Below are 12,784 nucleotides of genomic sequence, written 5' to 3' on the forward strand. Positions count from 1 at the left end.
AAGCAACCCCACCCACCCCCGACTGGCTCCTCCCCGAGTCCCGGACTGGAGAGAGAGTACAGCACTTAAGATAATGTAAATAACCAGAGAGGAGAGCTATTTTAAGATGCTGTCTTTCACTGTGGCCATCGAGGGGGGACAAAGATGCAAGCCAAGCGATTGTAATTTCAGTCACGTTTTCTGACATGTTCTCTTTCTCCGTCTAACCTCCTGATAGCTGAAGGGCCTGACGGACAAGAAGGAGGTGCCACTGGCTGAAAATTCAATGCTAGCTTTTGTTAAGAGAGACATTTTTTTTTTTATGCAACTAGATTTGACTGAAACATGCAGCAATGTATTTTAAAATACGAAACCTCAAATTAGACACTGGAAAGAAAACAAAAAATGTGTTCAAATGGGCTGTAACCATCCTATAACATTCTCCAAAGTGCACGTCAAATAAATCTGATGGGTCTTAAAATATATGCAGAAAAGGAAATCATAAAAAAATATAGTCCTAAAGGACAAAAATGTACGAGTCTTTTAACATTGACAATTTTAAGAGGGTAGATTGACGACTTTTAAGGACCTGATACAACACAAAAAAAGAAAAGTCTAACATATAACTTTGTTTTTAAGAAAGTGAACTATTATCTCTAAAGGACAAGAATTATCTGCTGTTTAAGAATTAGATTCCATTGGGAAAAAAAACCAAACAGCCCTTAAACAATCTTTGTGGAAAGATTTCATACGTAGACTTCTTTTCTACAAGAGCCAGCAAACAGAAAATATGGTAGACCATTTTTTTCCTTAGAGAAGCAGAATTTATATATATTTCCTGATAACTTATTCTTTTTTATTGTTTCATCTTTTATGACATCAAAAATAAATAAACATTTAGACAGCATCCTTTCCATCTTATATGAACAATCTGAACCAGCATTACTTCTTTTTTTTTTTTATATATATAGCCTTTTTTATCTCCATATTTATACAAACATACACATGACAAAGAAAATCATCTCTACACTGCTGTTAAGGACAAATCAAGAACAGATTTTTTTTTAAAGAACCTGCAGCGTTACTGCAGCAGATACAGTTTGACTTTGCTAAAATCACAAACTCAAAACATACACAAACAGCAGAAGTACACTACTTGATATATTCAGATCTTCTGTAGAGGTTACATTCATTTTCAAGTCTTTGTTCGCTGCAGTCTGACTGGAGTTCAGTCACGGCTGTGGAAATATAGTTTCTCTTCTTCTGAGCGTCGTTAAGGCAGTTAAATATAAGATCCTTGTGAAACACTAAATTACACTGACTCTAGGTTTAAAACTGCTGCTAACCTGACAGGAAAGAGAGTTTGATCTAATGCTTCAAGTTAACTACCATTACTACGTATATTTTCTACTCAGCATGATACATGGGGTGGTTTCTTTGTTGATTCACAGTCATGATGTGTCTTATATTAATATTAAATGTTACACAGGACAGCCTGTCAAAACTTTATCAAATTAAAAATTAAGTTTTTGGATGTAGTTATTATATAAAGTCGATTTAACATTATGACATTTACTCTGTGAAATAATGTATAAATCAAAATCCAGATAAATCTAGTGTTTTGATCTGCAGTATTAAAGCCATCATTTATCCTGTTTTCATTGCATCATTTCTTTTTAGATGATCAAGAGTGTGTATGTGATATTGCTATTTTTTAATTTTACACATACCTTGGCATATCCTCTTTTAGAATTATTGATCATATTCAGACAGCGGCTGGTTTCCACAGACGTCAAACTCCGAGCAGGAAGCTCAAATGCTGCTATGATTTAGCATTGCTGTGTTTCAGGTTAAAAGAATTATAAACGAAGTGAATCAGACAAAATATAATCATTTCATTGCTATCAGACTGTAAGCAGCTGAGAAGAAAGTGAACAGTTAAACTCTGGGTGGGCATAGAGTAATTAAAAAAAAAATCATCATATTTGAAAACCCATTTCACTGTAAGACAAAAGCGTCATGGTGTCCCTGTAGGCTTTTTATATTTTCTTACCTTTGTAATTGTATCTCTCATGCTGTGTTTTTGCAGATCTTGTGCAATATGGGTAATGTGCAATACATGTTGTGTTGTTCTGTATTGGTAGGTGCCTTTTTGTTTATGTGTGGATGTGGTTTTTCTATTGTTTTTTTATTTACTGATTCGAGTGAAAGCAGCTGAATGTTTGGCAGCGCTTTGATTCCAAGACAAATTTCCTCAAGGGGACAATAAAGTGTATCGTATCGTACAACAATTAACATTAGCTTAAGCCACTTACTTGCTAACTTAACTGTTAGCTGGCACCTGAATGCTAACATTAGATGTTATTAGTCTTACAAAATGTGACAGGACAGGCATTCATTTTTAGCAAACGGTAATTTTACCAAAAAAAGGGGTCGCATGCTATCAATAGGTGTTGTCTGGCGGTAGCTATTTTGTTGTATAATAAGTTGTTGACCATGAAATAGGTCCCAATGTCACGACAGATTTTCACCATCACTGTCATCATTTGTAAGTTGCTGATTAGTCAGGAAGCAGTGGAATGCTCTAAATGTTAAAACATCTTGAGAACCTAAACACAGCTGTACAACATGATGGCAGCATTTGAGTTTCTCCCGTTGAGAGTGACGGCGAGAGAAATGGCTTCTGCGCAAACAAGGTGAATGGAGGAGAAAATGAAACCAGTCAAACCAAGTAAATCTCCAAACCAGTTCAAAAAAGGTGAATATGATACACCCAACTATCTATAAGTTTTATATGATTAAATGTGTGGTTGGAAGAACTTCACTGAAAGACAAGTTTATGTCCAGACGACCAGCAAGCTGCTACACTATATATCCAGACATGTGGAATTTATCCAATCACCACAAAGCGGCATGTGGTGGTAACATAGTTCCAGGGGCATTGTCCCCTGTCGTCTATTAGTCTTTGTTTTGTTCCAGTATATATGACAGAGTAACCAGTTATCTGGCAGTTCCCATCATGTCTCTGTGTTTTTAAATCCCATCCTCAGTTTGTCATTCATCATCATGGTGGGAGGAGTCAGGGCTTGACTCCTCCTCCTCTTCCACTGTTTCTTTTGCCAGCGTGTCACGGCGTGTGAAGGCTGCCGCCAAGGTCACGCTCAGCCGCGGTTTAACGGGTGCCATCTCTGACAGCCCGATGTTGTTGCCACGAGTTACAAGCGTGGTCTTATCCATAATTTCTCCACTGTGTTTAGACACCACGGCGTCTAGAAAGTCGTACTTGTGTGAAATCTTCCCGCTCTCAAACAGGTACTTTGCCAGGTAGGAGACAGCAACGTTACCAAGAAAAGAGGCGAGCATGGAGACAGTCTTAAAGGGGAACTTCTGGACAATCACGTCCTCCATGTCTCCAGTAATGTGGTGCTTCCTCTGCTCAGTGGTCCAGCCGGGGTAGTAAATGAAAGGAGGCAGCTGCAGGTAGGGTTCACCTCCGCCGATTCGTAACAACATTCCGAACACGTAGGCAGCCACCGAGCCGTACGTGTTGGTGCCTTTGACAAAGAGGACACTGATCAGCTGGGGGAAAATGATCACGTAAACCAGGTCCGAGCTCAGGTACCAGAGGCCATAAACTGTCCCGGTTACCAGCGCCATCAAAGTGGCAAGGCCACCAAATACAAAGATGGTGATACGCATCACCCATACGATCTCACGGTCAGACGCCTGAGGAGAAACAGAGGTGTAGGAAAAGGAGTGAGATGTATGCAGAACATCCAAACACAAGCTAACAAAAACAGATTTAAGTGTTGACTGAGCCAGACATCTGTTAATTGACTCGCTACCTGAACAGAAAAAAACACAATCGCATGTCCTTACCGATTGTCTAAATGCAAGCTGGTAGATGTTTCTCGCAAACATGGAGCTTGCCGAAAGGATGGAGGAGTCGGCAGATGACATGACCGCAGCAGACACGGCGCCCAGGCCAAAGAAAGAGACGAATGGCGGGCAAAGGTGTTGCAGCACAATGGGAAGAATCATGTCGGCTTGGTCCTTGTCTTTCGGAGGAATGGCACCATACGAGGTCTGGTTCCAGTCTGGGCGCAGAAAAAAGTTCAATGAGTGTTTAAAGTGACAGTACATGTTAAGTGTGACATACCGTAGATAAAGAGATGACAAAGGTACATGATCTAAAGAGAAATCAAGTTTATACAGATATCTCAGAAATTAATATTATTTACAATTTAACATTCATAATACTGAAAAATAACAAACAATGATGCCACAGTTTACTCAATAAATGGAATGGAAACATTGCAGTTCAGTTTTAAAAATGCATCAGACATGCATTATTAAAAGGGGAGTCAATACAATAGGAAAATCCTATTTCTTTTCAAGAAATTTCTTTTCAAGAAATAGCATTTAATACAGATAAATAAGTATCGTCAAAGTATATACATGTATATTGTTTATTTCTATAATGATGGCTGATGTTCATTATTTTTTAAACTATGTATTCAGATGTTAACCAAGAAATGTGACGCCTTAAAATCTGGAGATCAAACCTCTAATTTGCTCCCTCGCCTCCCTCTAATGTAATATTTACACAACCAGCGTCACTATTAAACCGATTGCTGATTCATTATGGATGAGGGGAACCAGCTGCTATTTACCCAGCTCTCTTAGATCTAAGAGCATCATGGGCCCATCCATAGCCTCCCTTCCAGACCCCCACAAACACAGACTGTTCGTATATGCAAGCTCACGTGTGAACTCTCTTACCTGTGGAGGCCCCGATGGCCCCGATGAGCACAGAGGGCACAGCCATGACGAGGCACCCGAAGGCAGCCAGGAAGGAGAGGACTTGAGCGTAGGTGGCTGATGAGGCTGAGAGGACTCTCTGGAAGTACACCTGCCAGGGTATTCCTCCCAGCATCTGTGGTACATTTACAGGCCAGTAAATACCTTTCTTTAAGGTGGGTACATTTTATCTTTAAGCCCCAAATCCCAAGTTTGTCTTGAGAGACTTTTTACTACAAGTGAGTGACCTATTGATTCATTACGAACCAACCAAACCGCTCAGGTCATCTGGTACAGGTCTGCTCTCTGTCCCCAGAGTCAGTACCAAACACGGAGAAGCAGCGTTCAGTTTCTATGCTCCTCATATCTGGAGCAAACTCCCAGAAAACTGCAGGTCTGATGAAACTCTCAGCTCTTTAAATCCAGGTTGAAGACTCACCTGTTTACAGCTGCCTTTCATTAAACTATTTTAGTACATTTTAAACTTTAACTCTGCACTGTAACTTTTAACTCTTTTTATATTTTTACTTTATTTATTTCAATTCATTTCATTTTAATGATTTTTATTTGAACACATTTTCAGATTTAATAATTTCAGTGATTTTTAAACTTTCTATTTTAATTCCTCTGTCATGATGCTTTTGATGTCTTGTGTGAAGCACTTTGAATTGCCTTGTTGTTGAAATGTGCTATACAAATAAACTTGCCTTGCCTTGCCTACAAAGCCTACAACAACTCCAATCATTAGACACTTGATTTTGATGGGCAAAAACTCCAGGGAAAAAAACATAAATGAAATTTTCTATTTTAAATGGATTAATTTAACAAATTATCACAATGATTATCATTGAAGAATTATTTAGAGATTGAGTATAAATTGATCCATTTGTAGTCATTGTCGAAGAATTTAAAAAAACAAGGACACCTCAACCAGAGCAAACCAGAATCAAATGCCTCATTCATGTCGTCTTTTCACTTACCAAATGAGTAAATAATGATCATAATTATCATTGACTCATTACCTACAATTGAATTCATGAAAAAATAGGGCAAGCATGATGAAATTGAGTTCCTTAATATATTCAGTTAAAGAGGGCACTGGTTTTATTTGACTGAATTCTGAAAAAGGAAGAGAGGAGAAGCGAGATGTAACTGTACCAGGAGGCAGAAGTTGTCAATCCAGACCCAGGTGTCGCTCTTGTCGATGCTGCCTCTCCAGGGCGACTGGTACACCTGCTTCACTGCAGTCACAGTGATGTCTGACACGGCCTGGTTGGTCAAGGCAAAGGGGACACTGATCCACTGGAAACCATCAGAAACAAGCACAGGACTTAATAGTCATTCACAAACACATTTCGGCAGTACGTTTATCATGACTTTTTGTTTATCATTAATCGCACTTAAGTACTTTCTTGGCATTTCTATTCAATTTGTCAGAAAATAAATCTTTGCTATGTCATTGTAAATGTTTGGGTTCCCTTGGAATAGCATGTTGTGCTTCATTCTCTGAGTGATTTGGTAGGTCAAGGTCAAAGTATATTTACATTAAGTAGTTGCTGTTGTCTACTTTTCATTTGAGCACAGCATGAACCTACCAGGCCAATGAAGATACAGAAGAGCTGCACAACGTCAGTGTAGGCCACAGAGTAAAGTCCTCCAACCAGCGTGTAGAAGATTGCAATAAGAGCTGAGATAACCACGGACATCTTAATGTTGATGTCCACAATGACGCTCAGAGTCGCACCTAAGGTCATAAACACACAGATGTTATCTACACTGCTACATCATGTAGAACAAATAAATCAAGATACACAGGTTCTTTGTTTTTTTTGTTTTTGCAGTGGTTGAAGTTTTATCTGACCCAGAGCAGACAAGATGGCGGCGGACCAGAAGATCTCTCCCATCAGTGCAGGTATGAAGAGGAGGCCACCCATGCGTTTTCCATACAGCTGCTGGAATGGGTCCAACATGGTGACGTAACCTCGTGAGCGCATGGGCTTAGCGAAGAAAAGACCACCTGGGACAAAAAGGGACACATCACTGAACTGTGGCACCCTCCATCCAGAACTCAGAAATCTAGTCTTTTACTTCAAATTGACAAATTTTTAACTCACAAGTACATATATACATCATAAAATAATGTGTGAGGGATTTTCAGTGTCAATGTGTAGAAACATATCTGATGCGCAAATCCTCAATATGTATTTAAAAAATGACCAACACATTACTCCACTCACCCACGACAAGACTGAGGGCGTATCCAAAGGGAGCTTGCGCCCAAGCCAAACCATAATCAGGTAAATACACATATTCAGCTGTGCCATTGATGTATCCACCTCCAACCCAGGTCGCTGAATGTCACACACACACACATACAAAAATGTCACCACTGGAGATAGTATTATCTTCAAATAACATCTATTAGGCATTTCTGTTTAAACACATATTAATAAAAACACTTATTCTTTAACTAAGAAGCAAATTTTGAATATTGTCGTCCAGGCCAAAGCTGGTAGAGTGACCTCTAACAAAATGCTTGCACTCATTTAAAAAAAGAAAAACCAAAAAAAAAAACCGAATAGAAACAAGTTATTCATTACAAAATGTTCAGTATTTTCAACTTCATGTTATAGAAAATATTAAAATTCTTTAACCTGTAGACTACATTTGAAGTTAATGTACACAGTCATAGCAACTTAAAAGCCACATTTACAAAAATACAGACTTTACCTGTCATAGTAAAACCTCCGACAAATAATCCAATGTCTCTCCCTCCGACCATGATGGTTTCGCTGCGGTCGGTGCCCTCCGCCTCCCCGGAGTGTTTGTTCTTCCATGCCGCCCAGATGCCCACGAACAGGATGAGCATATAGAAGAGCGCGATAGCCACAAGCCCCTCTACATGGATGGTCATTGTCGCACCGGGCTGTCGCTAGGAACAGGAGGGCATGGAGACCTGCAGGGCGCACGGAGACTAAATGGTCAGATATGTAGAACAAGATTTTTTTTAATAACTATTTAGCACTTTATTTCATGCTTCCGGCAATTTTGGTATTGTAAAATATGCTCACTTTGTATTTATTAGGTGGGCTTGAAATTCAATTAATTATGTTCTTCATTACGGTTCAGCTGGATCAGATAAAACGATAATTGTCCAGAGGAAAGACGTTTCTCTAAGAATTCAGTATTCATGCGCTCCTGAGGCTCTGGAAGCTGTCTTTCCTACACATGACTTTCAAATCTGTGATCTCCACTTTAAATCATGAAGATATCAGTAAGTTTTAAAAAAATACATTATTTGAAAGTAACCTGGAAGCTCGATAATGTTTGATTTATTGTTCCCATATTATTTCAGGCACTGACATGTAGCTGCTGCCAAACATATTCTGGGGGCACAAATGAAAAATAATTCTCTACATTACAACAGAAATGTGCACGAATTGAAAAAAAAGTAACATGTTATTGTCTTTGCAAACATTTTGTTCGTTTTTCATCCTACTTTTTGTCTCTCCTCTATCTCTCTTGTCCTTCAATCCGGATACACGCGCGTAAAAATCGAATTACGCACAACATCCATGATTTAAGTTTAACAACCCTTAGTTGGAGACAACCTTATCAAAATGATATCGTGAATAATCAACTCTTACAAAATAACCTCACTAAAAATGATAAAAAGATATCCTCCTCTGAAATGACAATTGATAAAAGTCCACTAGATTCTTTGCTAAAGCTTGAAAAACATGCAACACTTACCTCAAGTACTTTTAGAGTCATGTGCTGGGGCACCTGAGGCAGGAAACGGTGAGCAGAACAGTTTGACGGATTTATTAAAAGCCCCAGTCCTCCCTTTTTGCAGCGCCAGGAACAGTCAAGTGAAACGCTGGTGGAGGTCTCCCGGGTGACTTACTGAGGCTTATAAGGGGGCAGGTGCCGTCAGAGGACTGATACACACGTCAGAGAAACCAAATGTCTCTCTTAATGAGCTGCTTGCATGAAAACACGTCACAGTGTACTGGCTCGTCTGACTGGAGGACAGGGGAAGACATTCCTCTGCTCAATAACAGAGAAGGACCTTAACTTAGAAAAATAACGACATGAATTGTAATCTTGAATATTTACACGCTAAATCATCGATCGTTTGTTGGAGAATTTTGAGCTTCACGCGGCACTTGCTCCTGCAAACTCTGTGCGTAACAGGCGCCTAATTGCGCAGCCGTACTTCTTGTGGCCTTTTATCCGCTGTCACTCTCCCGCCTGCCGGCATTTTACCTTACAACCGCAATTAACTTTGCTCACCAGCAACAGTTTTTGCGCGTCTGTGGATGCCCTCTGTGCTCTGCGGAGTGAAACCTTTCTGAAGAAATAACTGACCTCACTCACACCTATTTTCAGCACTGGGTGAACAAAAAACGATCCACTTTTTCTTCTTTTGGGCCCAATATGGAAGCTTTCCAATAAACTGCACACCTCTGAGCAATTAGAAATCATTTAGGTGTACTGTGTCTGTCACTTTCCCTTCACGGTACATATCAATGAACTGTGTCTACTTAATGGCCTCCACTGCCTGAAGTCGTTTAATCTAGGCTCCTCTTGTCAAATCTGACAGGCACCCAATTAGGATGGATCCTGAGGAGCAGCGGAGAGATTTAATGATACAGTCTGACTTTGAAAATAAAGCCCGGTGCGCACACACACAAACACACATTATCGGTATTGAGACAAACACGCTCATCCAGTGTGATGGAGGGCTTATTTGCAGTAGATGGCTGAGGTGTGCACTCGCCACGGGAGAAGTTAACAATCTTATTTTAACCATTTGACGCGCACGGCGCCCCCTACTGGCCGTAGAGCCTAATCAGCACCATGGACAGAGGCCAAATGATCATCACGTTTATACTTCTGCAGATCCGCTTACTAGACTTTTTTGTGGAAATGACTTCAACATAATGTGTGATGTTTTTCTTAAGGTCAATTTTAATAATATGTTTTATTACATTAATGTTTTGATGTCTTTGTAGTCATAGATTCCCCTGCTGGCTCTTTCCTTTTGAAATGCAATATGTATTTCTTATTTTTGTTATTTAACAAATATCACTCCCCACTAACTGAGGAGTTGTACTGTAAATTGTTTGTCTCTGTAAGGAGCATTTATTTTCTTCTGATGATGTGGCTTGTAAAATGAGAAATACTTTGCATCTAATTCAGGATAAAGGATAAACTGTTATCTTTTCTGTGCCCTTAGGGTGTCAAATTAAAAAAAATCAATTAATCAAACATTTTACTATAAAGAAATAAAATTCATATGAGTAGTAATTAGAACAGGGTTGATTTGAATCAGATTTTGTTTGACATCTGACAAGTGATTCTGTGTAATACTGAAGCCAAAATGTAAAACATCCGGAAAGACAGCTGGAAAGGTTTTTAACTGCGTGTTTGACAGATGGCTGGAACACAACCCAAACACTTTTTCAAACCATACAAACTGAATGTGTGCCTGTATGTGTTTGTGTCTTGATGATTAAACCCCCCCACACACATGTTGCTCCAAAATGTCATCACATCATGATCACATACTGTATGTAAACATAATAACCACACTCAGTTAAGAAAAATATACAGCCAGTTGCAAAGTGTTGAAATATGAGTCCTCATAACTTGTAGAAATGAATGTTTATATTCAGAGCCCAAGGACTCGAGGTTTAATGAGCAGCTGTCGCTGGCAGTGCTCAAGATGTTTGTGAGAGAAAGAGAGAGCGAGACGCGCGCACACACACACACACACACACACACACACACACACACACACACACACACACACACACACACACACACACACACACACACACACACACACACACACACACACACACACACACACACACACACACACACACACACACACACACACACACACACACACACACACACACACACACACACACACACAGAGAAAGAGAGACGATAGTTTACAGATATTATATATTTTATTCTTTGAAATGTAACACATACAATGTATTCTACAAATGATATACAGCTCATTAAGTACAGCTTGACAAAATAACCTACAACCACTCTGATACTAAAGTGAACCTGTGCTCAGAGGATCCTTGTTGACTAGGAGATATAAAAACCTAATCTCACAATGACCTTCTCTTTGTTTGAAAATATGACGTTAGATGTCTGGAGCGTTAACAGAGTTGAAACTTCTCCCACTAAATCACTTCTGAAATTCCTACAGTAAGTAACAGACTAAATATCATAAATCAATGTAGTGTCCTTAGAGCCACTATGGGTAGGATGAGAATCTTTTGGACCAGGGCTTCCCTCAGTGTAAGTGCAAAAATGACAATGTCCATGAGGACACTGGTATGAGTCGGCAATAAAAAACCTCCTGTACCACCTCTCACTGGAAATGTCTCCTCGCCAAGCCACAATAGTACAATGATACACAGTTTTAAGAGTGTGTACAGTACAATGATACACAGTTTTAAGAGTGTGTACAGTACAATGATACACAGTTTTAAGAGTGTGTACAGTACAATGATACACAGTTTTAAGAGTGTGTACAGTACAATGATACACAGTTTTAAGAGTTGTAACTGGAAAACTGCCTGACAGCGACAAAAAGCAGAACTTTTAACATTTTTTTTAACTTTTGCATCTATATAAAAAGTACTTAAATATATGAAAGATTTTTCTTATAGATCTGTGAAGTTTTCTCTGGATTGAATCTGTTGAAATGGCCAGAAAACACAAGATTTGGTTTTTCATTCAATCATGACTTAAACTAAATTCACAAACGCTCAAATGATCTTTGTCCAATTCATTTGCACAATTCAACAGTTATTATTTTCAATGACGAACAAAACCTGTTTCAAAGAGAAATTGTGGACCTAATGTCAGTCAAACATCCTAAAGTATATCTGCTGTGTTGTCCAATGATGAAAGTGAGAAGGACTACATGTGTTAGGACAGATGAGTAAACCTAGACTGATAAGTTTTTTAGAGAGCTAAAATAATTTTTTTTCTTCTGGTATAGTTTTTAGTTAATAGATCATTTTACAGATGATACATACTATATAGATTCCATAACGTATATGATATAAAAAATCTGATTGTGCAAGTTTGTCAGTCGTTCTTCATGACACACGTCAAAAACAGTAGAAATACGTTTTCTTTCCTATGAAGCTTGTTTTATATGAAACTTGACAAAAACTGTTGCTCGACAACACTCAAACATGCCCACACACTGTGATCTACACAGCAGTGGTTTTTAATGCAAGCTTTTAGTCAGTGAATGGAGAAGAGGATCAAAGGGTCGTGCAGTCTGAGTAGATGTTTTTTTTTTCTTTCTATTGTGTCATTGAATCACTGAAGTAGCATGACTGAAATCTAAGAAGCATTGACTTTGATGACAGTTCATTTTTTTTCTTTGAGAAATGAAATAAGGCAAAAATAAGAACACTAGTTGAAATGAAGTTTAGTAAAGAGAAGTTTTGATTTTAAAGTAAGTACTGCAGGATACTTGACAGTCATTGTAACATTCATCAAAGCTAAGCTAGACATGTGCACTTAGCCAACAGTTCCAAAATCTACAAAAATAAACATAGTGGGTTCAGGGAGAAAATATCATCTGTTGTTAAATATGCACAGCCACTCAAACGAAAGTGACATCTACACAACAGGTATACAGCAACATCAAGTATCAGCAGGAGGGAAGATAGAGGGATTTTTTCTAATGTGACGGTAAAATGATTCTATAACTTACCTTCACTTTAGATGTAAATGTGTGGAATGTGTTATGGTTGTAAGTTTCCCCTTTCTGTTGTGTTTTCTCATCTCTTCCCAGGATGATTCACTGGTTTGTCAATCAGAAGCATGTGAGCTTGTGACTACTATTTCAAGCCTTTCAGACAGGGAATTTGTTCTTCTGTTATGTTTGTGTGTTTTGTTAATTCAGTCTTAACTGATGACTAACCCTAACCCTGTGACTTAGTTCTGTATG

At 38.8% G+C, this 12,784-nt stretch overlaps 1 protein-coding gene and 1 long non-coding RNA gene across 2 annotated transcripts; one reads left to right on the forward strand and one right to left on the reverse strand.

The window, feature by feature from the left end:
- Positions 1-771: 771 nt before the first annotated feature.
- On the reverse strand, positions 772-8,709 carry slc5a7a (solute carrier family 5 member 7a). The gene is made up of 9 exons (XM_061036235.1): positions 8,533-8,709; positions 7,510-7,735; positions 7,017-7,130; positions 6,641-6,796; positions 6,375-6,523; positions 5,938-6,081; positions 4,762-4,915; positions 3,859-4,076; positions 772-3,705 (listed from the first exon to the last, which is right to left on the reverse strand). Exons 2-9 carry the CDS (start codon positions 7,691-7,693, stop codon positions 3,034-3,036), a joined length of 1,791 nt encoding a protein of 596 aa, XP_060892218.1. The 5' UTR covers positions 7,694-7,735; positions 8,533-8,709; the 3' UTR covers positions 772-3,033.
- Positions 8,710-12,106: 3,397 nt separating this feature from the next.
- LOC132973050 (uncharacterized) lies at positions 12,107-12,498 on the forward strand. Its single transcript, XR_009672963.1, has 2 exons — positions 12,107-12,286; positions 12,333-12,498. It is a non-coding gene; the product is annotated as an uncharacterized LOC132973050 (long non-coding RNA).
- The last annotated feature ends 286 nt before the right edge of the window (positions 12,499-12,784 follow it).

The sequence above is a fragment of the Labrus mixtus genome, chromosome 1, assembly GCF_963584025.1.
Source record: "Labrus mixtus chromosome 1, fLabMix1.1, whole genome shotgun sequence".
Classification (NCBI taxonomy): Eukaryota; Metazoa; Chordata; class Actinopteri; order Labriformes; family Labridae; genus Labrus; species Labrus mixtus.